Raw genomic sequence first — 15,341 nt, forward strand, 5'->3', positions numbered from 1 at the left:
CTAATAGTGAGGTTGAGTGATTGAGAAACTTCTTAGAAACCATTCCATTAGGAATGAAAACAACCCTATGGTGTCAATATATTATGGTTGTCAATCGGAATAGTTATAGCTAATAACAAGAATTACAATGGAAAGAACAAACATATACAATTGAGACAAAATTTAGTGTAGCAACTACTAAAGAGTAGAACCATTTTCATTGATTATGTGAAGTCAAAACGAAATCTAGCATATCATCTAATAAAATCCTTGGGAAGAAATATGATCTTTGAAATAAGGGAATGAGACTTAAGTCACTTGTAAACAAACAAGTGATGATAACCCAACCTTTGTGATTGGAAATCCCATGAATAAGGTGCATATGGGTAAAAACAAGTCACTAGTACAAAAATATCGTATAACGTCCTTGTTTTTTGGCCTTTCACGTCAAATTTGAGGTGGACGTCATATCGGGAGACGTTAAATTGACATCGAATTAAAAAAATTCGACATTAATCAAATTGACATCGAATTTTGTTAATTTTCGACGTTAAGATTTTTTTTTTGTTTTTTTTAATTAATTGTAATCATTTTTTACAACTCTACGAGACCTGAAAAGCAGAAAAACAATAAATTTCAGTTTTTGGTATTTTATAACGCATGAACTATGAACGTGTAGTATAGTATCAACAACAAACAACAATAATAAATAACAAACTAGTTCAATCAAACAACAACAACAACCAAAATCAACCAAATAACAACAAACAAACAAGTTCAACAAAAAACAGCAACAAACAAGTTCAACAAATAAGTTCTTCAAAACGAAAACGAAAACGAAAACTAACCTTCAAAAGGTGGGTTCGTCGGAATAAAGTGTTTCCACTAGTGGTAGTTAATTAACATGCATTTGTATCAAATGAAAGAAAGATTACATGTGATGGTCGTCGAACTTCGTTCGAGAAAAGTTTGAGAAGAGAAGAGAGCCTCACACGCTAAGATAAAGTGAATGAATTTTCAATCTCCCGTTCAAATTAAAAAGGAGAAATTTTTGGCTGACAAATAATACGTCGAAGCTCCTACAAAATTCGACGTATTATATGTGGTTTAAAAAAAAGAATTAAAAAGGGGTTACTTTTTGGCTTCTGGCTGACAAATAATACGTCGAAACACTTACAGTATTCGACATATTATTTGTTGTTTAAAAGAACAAAGAAAAAGGAATTAAAAAGGGTGACTCTTTGGCTTCTCACTGACAAATATTACGTCGAACCCCTATAGGATTCGACGTACTATTGGTAGTTTAAAAGAAAGAAGAAAGAGAATAACGCGCTGGTTTAAATAATTACGATCATAGAACGTCGAATTGAATGAGGCTTTGACGTTCTACAATTGCATCTATTTACAAAAATTTCACTGGTCATTTTTAATGTTGGCAATTCAGTGGTTAGACGTTGAACGTGTGATGTTATACGCTGTTTTTGCACTAGTGTTTTAATTAGTAATGTCCATTCCTATGGTGTGTGTGTGTGAAAGTGCTAGAGATTGCATTATTGAGAGATTAAACTTTGTAATTAAAATACTATGCGATGGTGAACGAATTTTAGTTTAAAAAAAGTTTTTAATGATTTTCATATTCCTTACAGGTGGTGTATGATTTGCATGATTTGCATCATACATTTGATGAAATCACCTATATGAGTGTCAAGTGGGATCGCTTACGTGAGATCTTGGCATGATCTCTAGAGCACTCATGAATATTAGGTACACACATGGCTTAGTAAGCGCAACACAACGATAATAGCAAGAATTGTGAGAGGTGTTATGATTGATAAACCTCTAAGACACGTCAAGTGTCATTGGTTTATATAGCTTGTTATATCAACTACACTATGTGTTAAGTTTCTCAATGTAGGACTAGTTCATATAGATTGTTATACCAAACTCTGATGCATTATATCTTACGAAAACTAGAATATTTCTTCTCTATCTGTTTCATTTTTTTTTGTAATATGTGGGGAATTGTTATAAAACTTGTATTGTAAAGTCTATTTCCGAAAGCAACGAATTCACGTTGCTTGATGAACGCCTCTTTTCCTTGGTCAAATCCTCTCTGCAAGGCTCAGGAGTGGGATTCTCAGTAAACGACTTTTGTTGAAACCATAAGGTGTGGTTTGTTCTGCAGGTTCAGAAACATGGGTCGTTCCTCATCTCTTTTTCATTCTATAAATAGTACATTTGTTGTGGTTATTCCAAAATACAATTCCTCTCATTATTTTATTTTCTTCCTTTCTGTCTTTTCTTTCTTATAACATTTTCTGTTTATTTTTTTACTCTTTTTAGAATTTCTGGCTAGTTTTGATATTTTTAGAATTTTTGAGAAATTATCGTTGGATTTTGAAAGATATGTGTAACACACCATAAATTAATCTTTAAAAACAATGAATTTACACATTTCGAAAAACCTTTCTTCATAATTTTTATTTTTATTATTGTGAGTTTCTACAACAATTGCTTATTACTCTGTTTCCGGGGCCTTGTAAACACTTCCTCTTCTTTGCAGCCCTTTTTTAACGCTACTTATTGCTTCGAAGACCTTCTAAACACTTTTTGTTTGGAGCCCTTTGCTAACTTTCCTCGCTCTAACGAAACTAATCTCATCAACAACACTCAAGGATTCAATTGGACTTTTGCAGTCAAGTTACCAAAATCTATTGAGTCGGCCCATCGACTAAAAAAACTATGGTTAGATTTAGATAGGGTTAATGCTGCCTACAAGAACGAATTGAAGAAAATAAGTATTTTTTATTTTCTGGAACTCAACACAACCTCTCTCAACTGACCATGTTATTCCTCTCTAAAACAAGGAGTTCAATGCAATGGAGCTGCCTTGTGGGCCATACGCTCCAACCCTCTTTGAGATTGTTGTTATTACAAGCCTTAAGGTTGTGGGGTGAGACCTATCACCTTGCTGCTTTCCCCACGACACTGATTTTGCAGCTAAAATTTCATGGGACAAGAAGGCTTATGGACGCTTTTTAACAGAGCATATTGTCAATGACCCCACTGATATATTTGGCCAAACTTCTCCTAGCCCATATATATATATACCACCTTTTCAGAGGTTGTTAATCTTTTCGGCTCCTCCTGATTGTTATTCACCTTTGGTTGGTCTCAATTGTCGAGACCATTACGCCCCTTCCAGAACCCAACAAGGACTTCAAGTCCTTAACTGGTCCATATCCTAGTTCCCTGCCTCAAGCCCTGGCCTTCAATCCGAAATGGTCAACGTTTGAATGAGGTATCTCTCTTGGGATATGACAGTTATGCTATGTGTGGCACCAGCAGTAAAACTAATAGGAAGTTTAACAATAGCAGAATGTAATGTATCTTCGTATATGAAGAATATAAATTTGGAGAAGACGTAGCATAATTACCACATTTTAAAGTTCTAAAAACCTTAAACAACTTCATGTTTATTTGTTATATAATTTAAAATTAAAAATATTTGTTGTAGATTACAATTTTACTTTTCTATTTTAATTTATTTATATGTTTTAAATTTAACTTTGAATTATTTGTACATAGGCATGTTTGCTATAAAACTTTCATAGATATGTGAAATCAACATTTTTACCATTTTTTCTTTAAAAAATCACTATTTTTTATTGTCTTTATACCACTCAACAACCATATAAAAAATGTAAAAATAAAATAAAATTAAATCTTAAGATTAAATATGAACATAATAAAAAACTAAGTATAAAGAAACTTTGATTACCAAATCCCCACACATATAAAATATAATATTACGTCGTGCATCAGTATAAAAGCAAAAAATCATTTTTTATTTACAATTATCATTGTTTTTGTGATCATAATTTTCTTAATTCAAAACCAAATACTAAAAGAAATTGCAATTTTACTATTAAACTGTTCAAATAAAACTCTAAAAGTACTTAAATATAATATTGAAATTGTAGCCTTAAGTCGTTTAAATATAAATCATAATTAAAAAATATTTTAAACATAACTTTATGATATAATTATTTTCAATTATAAAAGTATTTATTTAATCAATTAAGTTATTATATTACACAAGATATATACTTTATATGTAAAGGATTTTTTTTTGTTTATATGTATATTTGTTTTTCAATTTTATTCTTTAAATTCAAATAAATATTTTATTTATATTATCTTTTTAAATGATTATTTATTTAAATTTAACTATTTTTTAAAAAAGATTATCTAAAAAATAAAATACAAACGTATATTTTTTTTATTGTACATATCTTATGATTTTATCCTTGGAAGTGCGATAACTGTTATTATTGTATAACTACTTTGTGTTACTATACATACTTTGTTAAGAGAAGAGTGAAAAGTAAAGTGTAAAGTTTGAAGAGTGAGAGAACAATTACTCCTCGCAAAATAAGATAATTCTTTCTATAATTGCTTTTTAATGTTATCGGTTTCTTTAATATTCATAAAGAATAAATATATCAACAGACAAAATAGACAATATAAATTATCTTACTTATTTAAATAAGAATATCCCTAAATCAAAATATTTTTATTTTTATTTTAGTACATATTAATAATGATAAAGAAAATAATTTATATTAGTTAAGGTTAGTCTAGACTTAGATGGATAGCAAGTAAATAATTTTTAAATATAATTTATTTTATATAAAATTATTACTAGGCTGTACATATTTATTTGACTTTATAAAAATTGGAGATTATTAATGGACAAAAGAATAACAGGACTGTATAAACAATAAAATGAAACTAAATCTAATATATATATATAATTAAAGAATAATATTTTCTAAATGCGAATCTTTTAACAACGAAGATTTCCATACCTTTTTTTCTATATTCGAATAACTTTAGTTGTTGGAAGTCTCACATCAACTAGACTAGAGATAAAGTCAGTTTATAATATATAAGTGAGTCGTCTTATAAACTGGTTTTGTAAGATTGAGTTAAGCTTAAAATTCACTTCTAGTTCTATCCACTATTGAGCTATTATCGAACTATCCATTAAAGTATAGTCTCATACTCGAGATGATATCAATATCTTGGAGTGAGGGGTGTGTTAGAAGTCTCACATCAACTAAAAATAAAACGAGTTTATAAAATTTTGTGAAATTGAATTAGGTTTAAAATTCATCTCTTTAACAACAGTAATAATATTGACACAGTACATAACAAAATGTTTATATTTTCATAAGACAAAAATTAAAATGTATATATCATTTCATTAATCTGAATTATTAATTAACATAAAATAAAGTAAAACGTTAAATTAAGAGTAACTTATTATTATTATTATTATTATTATTATTATAATATGTCAGGATGGAGTGGATTGGGTATTATATAGTAATAGCTCAATCCTCTTTATCTTGGAGATAAAATGGAGGTATCCATCTCCAAACAAAATATAAAGTACTTACTCCATTTATTTAAAAAATATTTCTGTAAATACTGAGTACAATGATATTTTATCCTAATGAGTTATACCATATATATTAATTACAATAAAGTGAGACACTTGTCATGGTTACATAGGATCCCATATAATTAAGAAACACTAATGCTCGAATTAAACGAAAGTCAACCCGCTTAATATTTATGGTCGCAACGTTCTTCGAAAAAGGGAGGCAATCTCTAAGAATGATTTACAAGAAATATGCAGCATCGAAGTTTGGAATTAACAAAGCCATTCCTTTTCCAGTGCAAATGTCATCTTTAAAAGTATGAATAGTATCTTCTAGAAGGAACGGCTCAGACCAAAAATCGCCGCTGAATTCTTTGTATGATAGCAATGGAGGAACACCATCTTCTTCAGCACCAGTGATAAGCGTATAGTTGTCTCCTTCTGGTGTTTCTGCGGAAATGGCCAATGAACTTTCTAAAATATGAGGGAAGATATCATCACCACTATTGCCTCCTAGCTTTTCAGAATTTTCATATTCACCACTCTCCTTTAAATTTCCTTCAAAACTCTTGTTATCACCTCCCTTCAACTTCAGCTCAGATGCTGTCATTTCACTTCTCTTCAAGCTCTTCTTCAGGTGGCTGTGCCAATAGTTCTTTACCTCGTTGTCTGTTCTTCCAGGAAGTTTTTCAGCTATCAAGGACCATCTATCAGGTCAACACCATTTATTAATATTCTATAAACATCACATATCATCCAACAATAACTCTATATATCAGGTTTACATTAAGGTTCACTTCAGTCTCATCACATTCCTAGGATTCAGGTAGATTTATATTAGAGGGTGCAAACTTTACTTTAAATTTAAATTTAAATCACATGTATAAGTTGAATCCAGTTCTAAACTTATTTAACATTAAATATACGAAGATCAATCTATAATATATATATATATATATATATATATATATATATATATATATATATATATATATATATATATAAGGAAATGCAATTTATAAGTTGGTATATTAAAGTTAAGTTAGATTTAAAGTCATCTTTTTCACATATAGTATCATAGTCATCCTCAATCTATACTAATAAAATTTATTGTTTTTGGGATCTACAGTTTATTACTAATAAATCAGTTTTATGAAATTAAATTAAGTTTGAAGATTACTTTTTAATCTATGAAATATATCCACTTATCTTCCTAAATTCATGTTAATCATATGTACAAGAAGAAAGAAGCACAAAAGATAGAGTCAAACAAGAGTATGAGAAACATGGAGACATGATCTGATTGTTTGATAGTTTTCAGTAATGAAATCTAATGAAAGCAGAAAACATTGGAATGATTTTTTTTGTCAGAAATCTGGAATTTCTCTCAAAATCGTGAATATGCATGGATCTGGGGAACCCAGAATAGAAGTTTTGAATGAATTCTAAAAGTTGAAAAGACATATATATACCTATTTCCAAATTGTTGGTGTAATCTGATGATTATTTCTTCTTCCTCTGGGGTGTAGTTCCCGTGTTTTAGATTTGGTCTCAAGTAATTCAACCAACGAAGTCTGCAACTTTTCCCACACCTTGCTAAACCTGCAACAGAAGTATACAAAAGCAACGTTCAAACCTCATCAGAATGTTTACCATTATAAATCATCAGTTAACTGTACAGTTAAAGAGTCATTAATGATACAAATCAAAATGAAACTGAAACTAAACATCGATGATCATGATCTGACAGAATAATACCTGCAAACTTGGGGAGTTGACGCCAATTAGAGTGACCATAAGTGTGAACATAAGCTCTTAACTTATCATCTTCTTCTCTGCTCCATGCACCTTTCTTCACTCCATTTTTGTCATAGAAAGGAGTTCTTACCATCTTTATAAGTAAAGATTAGGCTTTAGAATGACTCCCAGAAAACTTATGAAGCACAGTCTTCAGAATTTCTTTGGGAATTATATATAAACTAAAACGCGTTTCATCTAATAGTTCCCTAAATTAAACAACCCTAAAATAGATTAAAAAATGGACCAAAACCTAATCAAGGTCCACGCATTAATTTACTAATTGTTTACCATTATGTTGTTCCTCTCCATTTCCTGATGTCACGGATAAATTATATATAGATGTGAATGCAGCAAGTCATTTTATTGTTGGATAATCATGTATTCTGTGTAAGTAATACCACTTCATGATATTGTTTTATGTGAATTTCAGAGTCTTTGCATAAATAATTAATTTTTTATTATAGATTGAATGGATCATAAACTAATTGAAGTATCACTTGACTGTGATTAAAATAAAATAAAAAATAGACTGAGAGAAAGAAAGAGTTTATTATAAATGGATTTTTATTGATGACTTGGAATTTCGGTTATGCAAATTAAGTGGCAGTATATGTTATATAACCTGAGATGAATCTTCCCAGTTTAAACACATTGAAAATGGAAACCTGTGCTGCATAATTAAATGTCAACTTTTCACACAATCTTAATAAAATAGAATACAAGATTATTAAGAGTTTATGAAGGAAGTGTTTCACTAATGCAAAGTGATTGATATCCGAGACCCAAGTTCAGAAATAAAAACTGAAAAGGAACTAAACAAAAGAAAGAAAAGATGTGAAAGAAAAGTCAAAAGTGGATGAATAAACCATAAGAAAAGGCAATGCATAAACATTTTACTGTGTGCAAAGACTTCCTGTACAATTTTTGACTCAACATTATCTTTGAAATATTTGCATTGGATGTATTTAAATGAAGGATTAAAAGTTGTTTTATTGGAACATCTGCATTGGATTTATCCAACTGACTTTGATGAAAACAAGATTAGCAGCAGCTTATAACACTATTTAAAACTTCTAATTTCACACAGTTACATCTCACGAAGACTCTCATATTTAAATATTTCAATATATTGTTCTTAGTTCTTAAAATTCGAATTGTTTAAAACAGACCAAAGGATCAAATCACATTGAAAATATATATAAAAGAGAAAAGTTTTCGGTTGTAAAACAAACAGATCAGTTTAACTATCGGATAAAGTATACATTAAAAAAAATGTCATTCTATACCAACTAAATTTAGAAATAAAAAGTAATTAATAATTATACTCACTGCGTGACATTATTTTATAGACTAAAAATGATTAATATCTAAAATAATTAGTTATTATATTAATTAAGACAACTGTAAATATTTAAAATTGTCTTTATTATTAACAAAAAAGTATTATTGATTTATGAATTAAAATTTAGAAACCAATTATAACTTTTTATTCATAATAAAAGATATTTTAATTATCAATAATATTTAACTAAAAATATGTATAGAAGCTAATTTTTCAATTAGAGACCAGTTTTTATAATTAAAACATTGATAATTAATGTTAATAATCAATTTAGAAATCATTCATAATAGAAATTATTTTATTTATCAATGAGATTAATTATAACTTTTTATTCATAATAGAAACTGTACTGTACGGTCCGCCCTACCCCATATGCTGAACGGTTCTTAGGCCGACCACCAGGCTTACAACCCTGTCTGACCACATGGTCCAGACCGAACGGCTATTCCTAGGCCGAACGGTTCCTCTTAGGCTGCCACTAGGCCAACAACTCTGGCCGACCAGGCCGACCACCCATATTGATCGACCGTCTCGGCCGACCGCATAGTTAGATTATAAACAGTAATAGCTCATTAAAGCCCCTAATGAAAATTAAGGTATGATTGAGCCATCATCAGGCCCAAGAAAGGTAAAAGCCCATTACAATCATTATAAATAAAGGTCTCAGGTATGACTTCAGACCAGGTTGCATAATACATGCTCTACTTGCTATAATAATCACTCGGTCACTTTACTGACTTGAGCGTCAAAGTGTCTTTGACAGGTGCCCGCCCGCCCGGCTTGGAGAACTAGGAGGGAGAACAAATACTATAACAGGGATACGAAGAAGAGGAGAGAGCCCGTTCGGTCTTCGCCAGCACGTCCAGTCCCCAAAAAACAGGTGACCGTCCGATCTTCCACAGTTTGGAGCGCTTGAGGTATTTATGCGGCCCGTCCAGTCTTCAACGTCCGTCCGGTCCTCAAGGTCTGCCCTGTCTTCGGCACAACATGGAGTGTTTTGAGCGTAGAACATCCCCAAACCTTATACCGAAACAAAAACTATTTAAATTATATATAATATTTTGTTTATAAATTAATATATAAATTAGTCACTATAGTAATTAATTATTTTAATTACAAAATTTATCATTATTTAATGTATTTGAGTAATAAAATGTAGAAATTATACAGAAATCAAAATCCAAACAGGTAATTACTATTTAATTTTTGTTAAATAAAAGTGTAGGTTGGTAAAAAAGGAAACTTAGCATCTATAGATATGCCATGACAGTTTCTTCATGTACTTCCCTATAAATGAATTTCCCATGTTATGTATATATTGTGTATAGTTTTTCAAAATATGTAATTTAGAACTTAAAAATAATATTTGGATTATAAAATTCTTTAATGTTATTTTTCCGAAATACATGATCCTGAAACCATTCTGACTTATGAATTATCTATTTTGAAAACCAAATAATTTTCAAATTACATAATGAGTCATTTTATTTTTGAATTATACAATTTAGAAGTCATTTTTTATAATTTAACTTTTTTAATAAAATATAATTTTCATATTATATAATTTAGAAATAAAAGTAGTGACATATGTATTATACAGAATAAAATGGAAAATTTCTTTTATATAAAAATGCAGAAAAAACAATTATGGAGGTGCAGGAAGAAACTACCATATTTGGGACGTGGCTATCCGGTTGATGAATTGGGCTCGTAACTCTCTTGGTGGACCCTTTGCTTGGCCCAAATTATTATAGTTTTATTATAAGAAAAAGAAAACATATTTAATCTTTTATGATTCTAATATCATTGAACATTTTATTATAATTTATTATTATTATTTTTAATATTTAATTTTTTTCTTCTATTATTTTTTTTATATCTGCCTTTCCTTGGTCATTTTTATTTATTTATATTTATCTTCCATTATGTACTGATATATTTATATCCAGTTATGTTATCTTTTTATTTATTTATATTTATATTCAGTTATTTTTCATATCTATTTATATTTATATTCTATAATTAGGCTACTATAGAAATTAATAAAAAAAAAGTTGGTGCAGATTTTCTGTCCCTATTTACAAACGAGGACTTATGAATATATTAAGCGCAAGAATCTCTTTAAAGATAACAGCGAGAAACTGATATACACTTTAATGATGTTTAATACAACGTCATTATATTTTAGTTTTCCTATTTATTTGATTTATCAGTAGAAGCTGTAGAGAATTTCAATAATAAAATAGTGCTGCATTTAACTATTACCATTTTGTCTATGTTGAAAAAGGTTTGTGGTGATGTTGCAAAGTTGATTGCTTTTGAGGAACTTAAAGTGTTACACTATGCAATGGTAAAATGTCTATGTCTCTGGAAAAATGTCTATGTTTTTGGAATTATTTCTGTTTTACTGGTTTAGTTTGCCTTTACATATTGACCCTTTGATGTCTTGAGTTGTAGAATGTGTATTCAATTGCAATAAGATTGTCTCTGCAAGACCACATTAACTTACTTGCCTTTCTATCAAATACCTTTCGTGCAAGTTTTATCTTCTTTTCCTTATGATTTGTATATCACTCATAATCCATTAAGTGATTAAGAATTAATCAAATCCTGTTCTTAGTGCTCTTCATCTTTCCTTAATTTCGGACCCATTTTTCTCAACAAGCTTGTCAACTTGTATAAATACACTCATTTTAAGTATTCTACTACTCAACTTATTGCAAAGTTGCATAATTCACCCATATAATTGTTTTGTTGGAACATAATTAGATGAGTAAATCAAATTGAGAAACAAATATAAATTCAAAGACTCAATTTTGTAAAATAGTTTATAAACCTATTAAAATTTGTCAAGTAATTTGTCTTAAAAGAAATATTAAGAGGTAAATTTAAATTTAATTTATTATTACAAAATCGTTTATAAGGAAAGAATTATTCTTGTTCATATACCGTAAGATATTTGTACATTATCTAATAATTAATAATAAATAATATAATACATTTAACAAATCTAATTAATATAAATATTATATTAAAAGATAAATTTATAATAATTAATTTATCGTTAAGAAACCATTTATAAATAAGTAAAAATTATCTTATTTATAGACTATAAATTAATGTGATTAATAATTAAAAGTAAGATCGTGAAAAGAAAAAAAGAAGAAAAGCTAAAAATGACATGGCAAAGAGAAAAAGAAGAAAAAGTAAAAGTATGTTAAGTAGGGTATGCCACGAATACCGGTTTTCTTTTCTCACAATGACAAGCTGACTTGAGACCTTTAATTCGACGAAAACGTGTTTCATCCCCAAATTCTTGGACTCGTGTTCAAAAAGAGAAACATCATTGTCAAACATTATTCATTTGTTGTTCTGTTCTTACAACTGAACACTGTTTTGAAAGAATTGCTCCTTCCCAGAAGAAGGACAAACATAGAAAGAAAGACTTGGAATTCCAAGTCACAGTCAAGCTGCTCCGTGCTACATGTCACACCACTTTAATTCACCTTTTCTTTTTCGCTTTCCTCATTATTCAAATCTACTAATAAAATACTTTTATTGCATTCCCATTATTCAAATCTACTTCTCATCAAATACTTTTATTGCATAAATAAATTATTTGGAAACATCTTATTCATATCATTTTACACTCAAATATATCTCATTTGCTCTTCTACCCTTCTACCTCATTCTCTAATAATTTTTTACTATAATTTTACAATATTCATATTCATAGTTTATTTTTTGTTGGAAAATAATATACTAACAAATATTAATAAATTTTAGAATTTTCAGGTAAATTCAATTGAGCACGAAAAGGAAAAAGAGTAGTCTGTTTCCAGTATGAACTCATGAAAAGTAAGAGAAAGAATATGACAAAAAAATGTATTTTTTTTTAATTATAGCTATTTTATACCCTTTTGAAAAACTTTATGTATAAATAGGGAAAAGGACATTTTTAAAGAGTAGAAAAAAGTCTCTCTTCCTCTTTACATACTGAACGGAGAAAATGGTGTTTTTTTTTTCCTTTTCTCTTCTCTTCTGTTAAAAAGGAAAATAAAATTAATTGGTTGCACCCAGTTTTTTTTTTATAATATTAAAGAAAATAGTTTACTATTGCAAGTGTAATTTAATTAAATGAAAATCTTATAATATTACATACGTGATTTCGTTTACGTGTTTCGCTAATATTCCTGTAGATAGATACTACTATACGGAATTTTCATTCTTGATTAGTTTAAAGTTCACGCACGTTTCTATAACTGTAGTAATCAATAGTAGTATTAAATAATTAATTAACACAAAGCACACAACTAATTATTAATTTTATGTAGCTAGTCATGACAACATAGGGTGATATACACCAAAAGAATTAAGCGTAAGCATGTTGCTTCAAATAATCATCTCATTATTCATATCGTTCTTATTAATTATCGAAGTTGTTTCATTGCAGATTCAATGAATCTCCGTATTAGAAGGATTGACTAAGATAAATCTTAATTAATAGTTGTTCATTAATATTTTATTTACAAAGAATAAGACAAGGATATTTTTTTTTATTTCGTATTTTCTAGACAACAAAACATAAAACAATAATACCAACAACACAATAGATTGTGAATTATATACGAGTAATAGGAAAATGGGTAGCCCGGCTCATTTGACCCGTTATTTTTAATCTGGTCCGTAAAAAATTACATTCACAAGCTAGAAGTTTTGATCAGTTTCACCAGGGTCAGTTAGTTTTTTTTAATATATATATTAAAAATATATTTAATTATACAAATATTTTAAATTTTTAATTAAATAAATTAAAATAATTATTAATTTTATATATTAAATTACTTTATTAAAATTAATAACTAAAATTTAATTTATAAACTATTTTTTATCAATACTTATATATAAAGGGATTTTTTTTTGTGTCCACTTTTTTTTTTACTTTTATCTTTCAAGTTATCATTTTATTTAAATTTAACCGATTTTTTAAATTTAATCATTTTTTTAAAATTTAACTACTTTTAAAATCAAATAAATAAAAATCACCTACTAAATAAATAATTTTTTTTACAAAAATAAATAAAAACTATCTATAATAAAATTATAAAATTATTTATATTTATTTCTATAATTATAATTTCATTATTTTTGTTATAAAAGAAAAAATAAAGAAATATGTAGATGCATTTTCACTAGTTAATTTGTATTCATATTTTAGTGTGTAATTTTATTTTAAAATTAACTTTTTTATGAAAGTTTATATTTAAAATAATTTTATTTGAAGACATAATGGACATGTAATATTAGTTAATGCTAACCCTTTTTAGCTAGTTCTACCCTCATCAAACAATACTCTCTAAGCAAAATATTGTCTAAGTTGGTAAAACCTTTATTCTATAGAAAGAATTGAACATATTCGTATCTTTCCCACTATATTTATTTTTCATTTCTATGTATATATGTAAATTTTACCATGTTATAGTCTTACATCTTCATCTCTCCATTCTTAAGTATCTTGAATTCTCCGATTGAGTGTCACACGTCCTATTTCCTATAGGAATGGTTATTCTTGTGTTCTTTCCCAATCAAATCTATTTCTAATGTCATTCCCACCTATCATTATTCCACCTCCCTAACTTTTCAACTATTTTTCCTTGTTCTTTGAATTATTTTATAGTTTATAAAATTTGTTCTTTAACAATGTTTGACCAAACCATTTATTATTCTCAAATTTATCTTATTATTTGATCTAACGTTCTACAAAACAAGACTATTAAACCAATTCTCCTTTTGTTCTTCCCTACATACCTTGCACACATGTCTCCTCATAAAGATTCATATGTTGTGTTTGCTAACATTTAAGCTTCTCCATGATAATACTTAGACTCTAAAATATCTTTCCCTAATCGTTATTTTCTCACTCTCACTTTCCATTTCATTTTGATAGTAAGGTTATATTAAACTATTCAATGTCTTTAATCCTTGCTCATCCCTCTTCTTTTGGTGTGCACATTTTTTTCTTGCTTAATCCATATAATTTTTCTACCCTCTAATCTCCAATAAGTCTATTTGTATTTTCTTTATATATTTCCATAATTGGATCTTTAAAGAATGAAAGCAATAAAGAGGTAGTAATGTAATGACACACTTAATGAGACAAATTCCATTAACAAATTACAAGTATCCTTCTACTTTATCAATTTACTCCTAACTTCCTTTACTATATTTTATCAAAATTCTTCACTTCTTGGATTTTTCCCAATAGTTATATTTTAGTATTTAAATGAAACTTTCATATGATTCCAATTCAATATCACTGAGAACCTTTAAAAACATCATTCTTTACCCTGAAACTTCTTCGTTATATTTATATAATTAATTTCTTTTAAACAAGATAATTCAAAAAATTAATATTTAAAATTATTTTTATTTTAATTTTCACTTTAGAGAAAAAGGTATAATACATTAAAAGAAAATCACATCGATTGATTTGTTTAATTAATTTGATTCCATTAAGAATTTGGATAAATGATAATCACTGGTACAAAATTTAACTTATGAATGAACAAGAATCAATATATTTTTTAACTGATTTATTCTCGTTCTTTTAAGCAAACATTTTTGGATTTGGCATTAAATCTATTCCTTCATTTCATTAAATGATCTATTGGTACATTAAATGTCTGAGCTTTACTATGATCATAGAAACAACAACTATCAATATCACAACAATAGAAATTTACCATATTTAGATTTAGGAGGGGAAAAAAA

At 28.0% G+C, this 15,341-nt stretch overlaps 1 protein-coding gene across 1 annotated transcript; it reads right to left on the reverse strand.

The window, feature by feature from the left end:
- Positions 1-2,004: 2,004 nt before the first annotated feature.
- Positions 2,005-7,319, reverse strand: LOC108339380 (transcription factor MYB14). The gene is made up of 5 exons (XM_017576516.2): positions 7,187-7,319; positions 6,901-7,030; positions 6,047-6,135; positions 5,305-5,338; positions 2,005-2,092 (listed from the first exon to the last, which is right to left on the reverse strand). Exons 1-5 carry the CDS (start codon positions 7,317-7,319, stop codon positions 2,005-2,007), a joined length of 474 nt encoding a protein of 157 aa, XP_017432005.2.
- Between the last annotated feature and the right edge of the window lie 8,022 nt (positions 7,320-15,341).

This window comes from Vigna angularis, chromosome 5, assembly GCF_016808095.1.
Source record: "Vigna angularis cultivar LongXiaoDou No.4 chromosome 5, ASM1680809v1, whole genome shotgun sequence".
Lineage (NCBI taxonomy): Eukaryota > Viridiplantae > Streptophyta > Magnoliopsida > Fabales > Fabaceae > Vigna > Vigna angularis.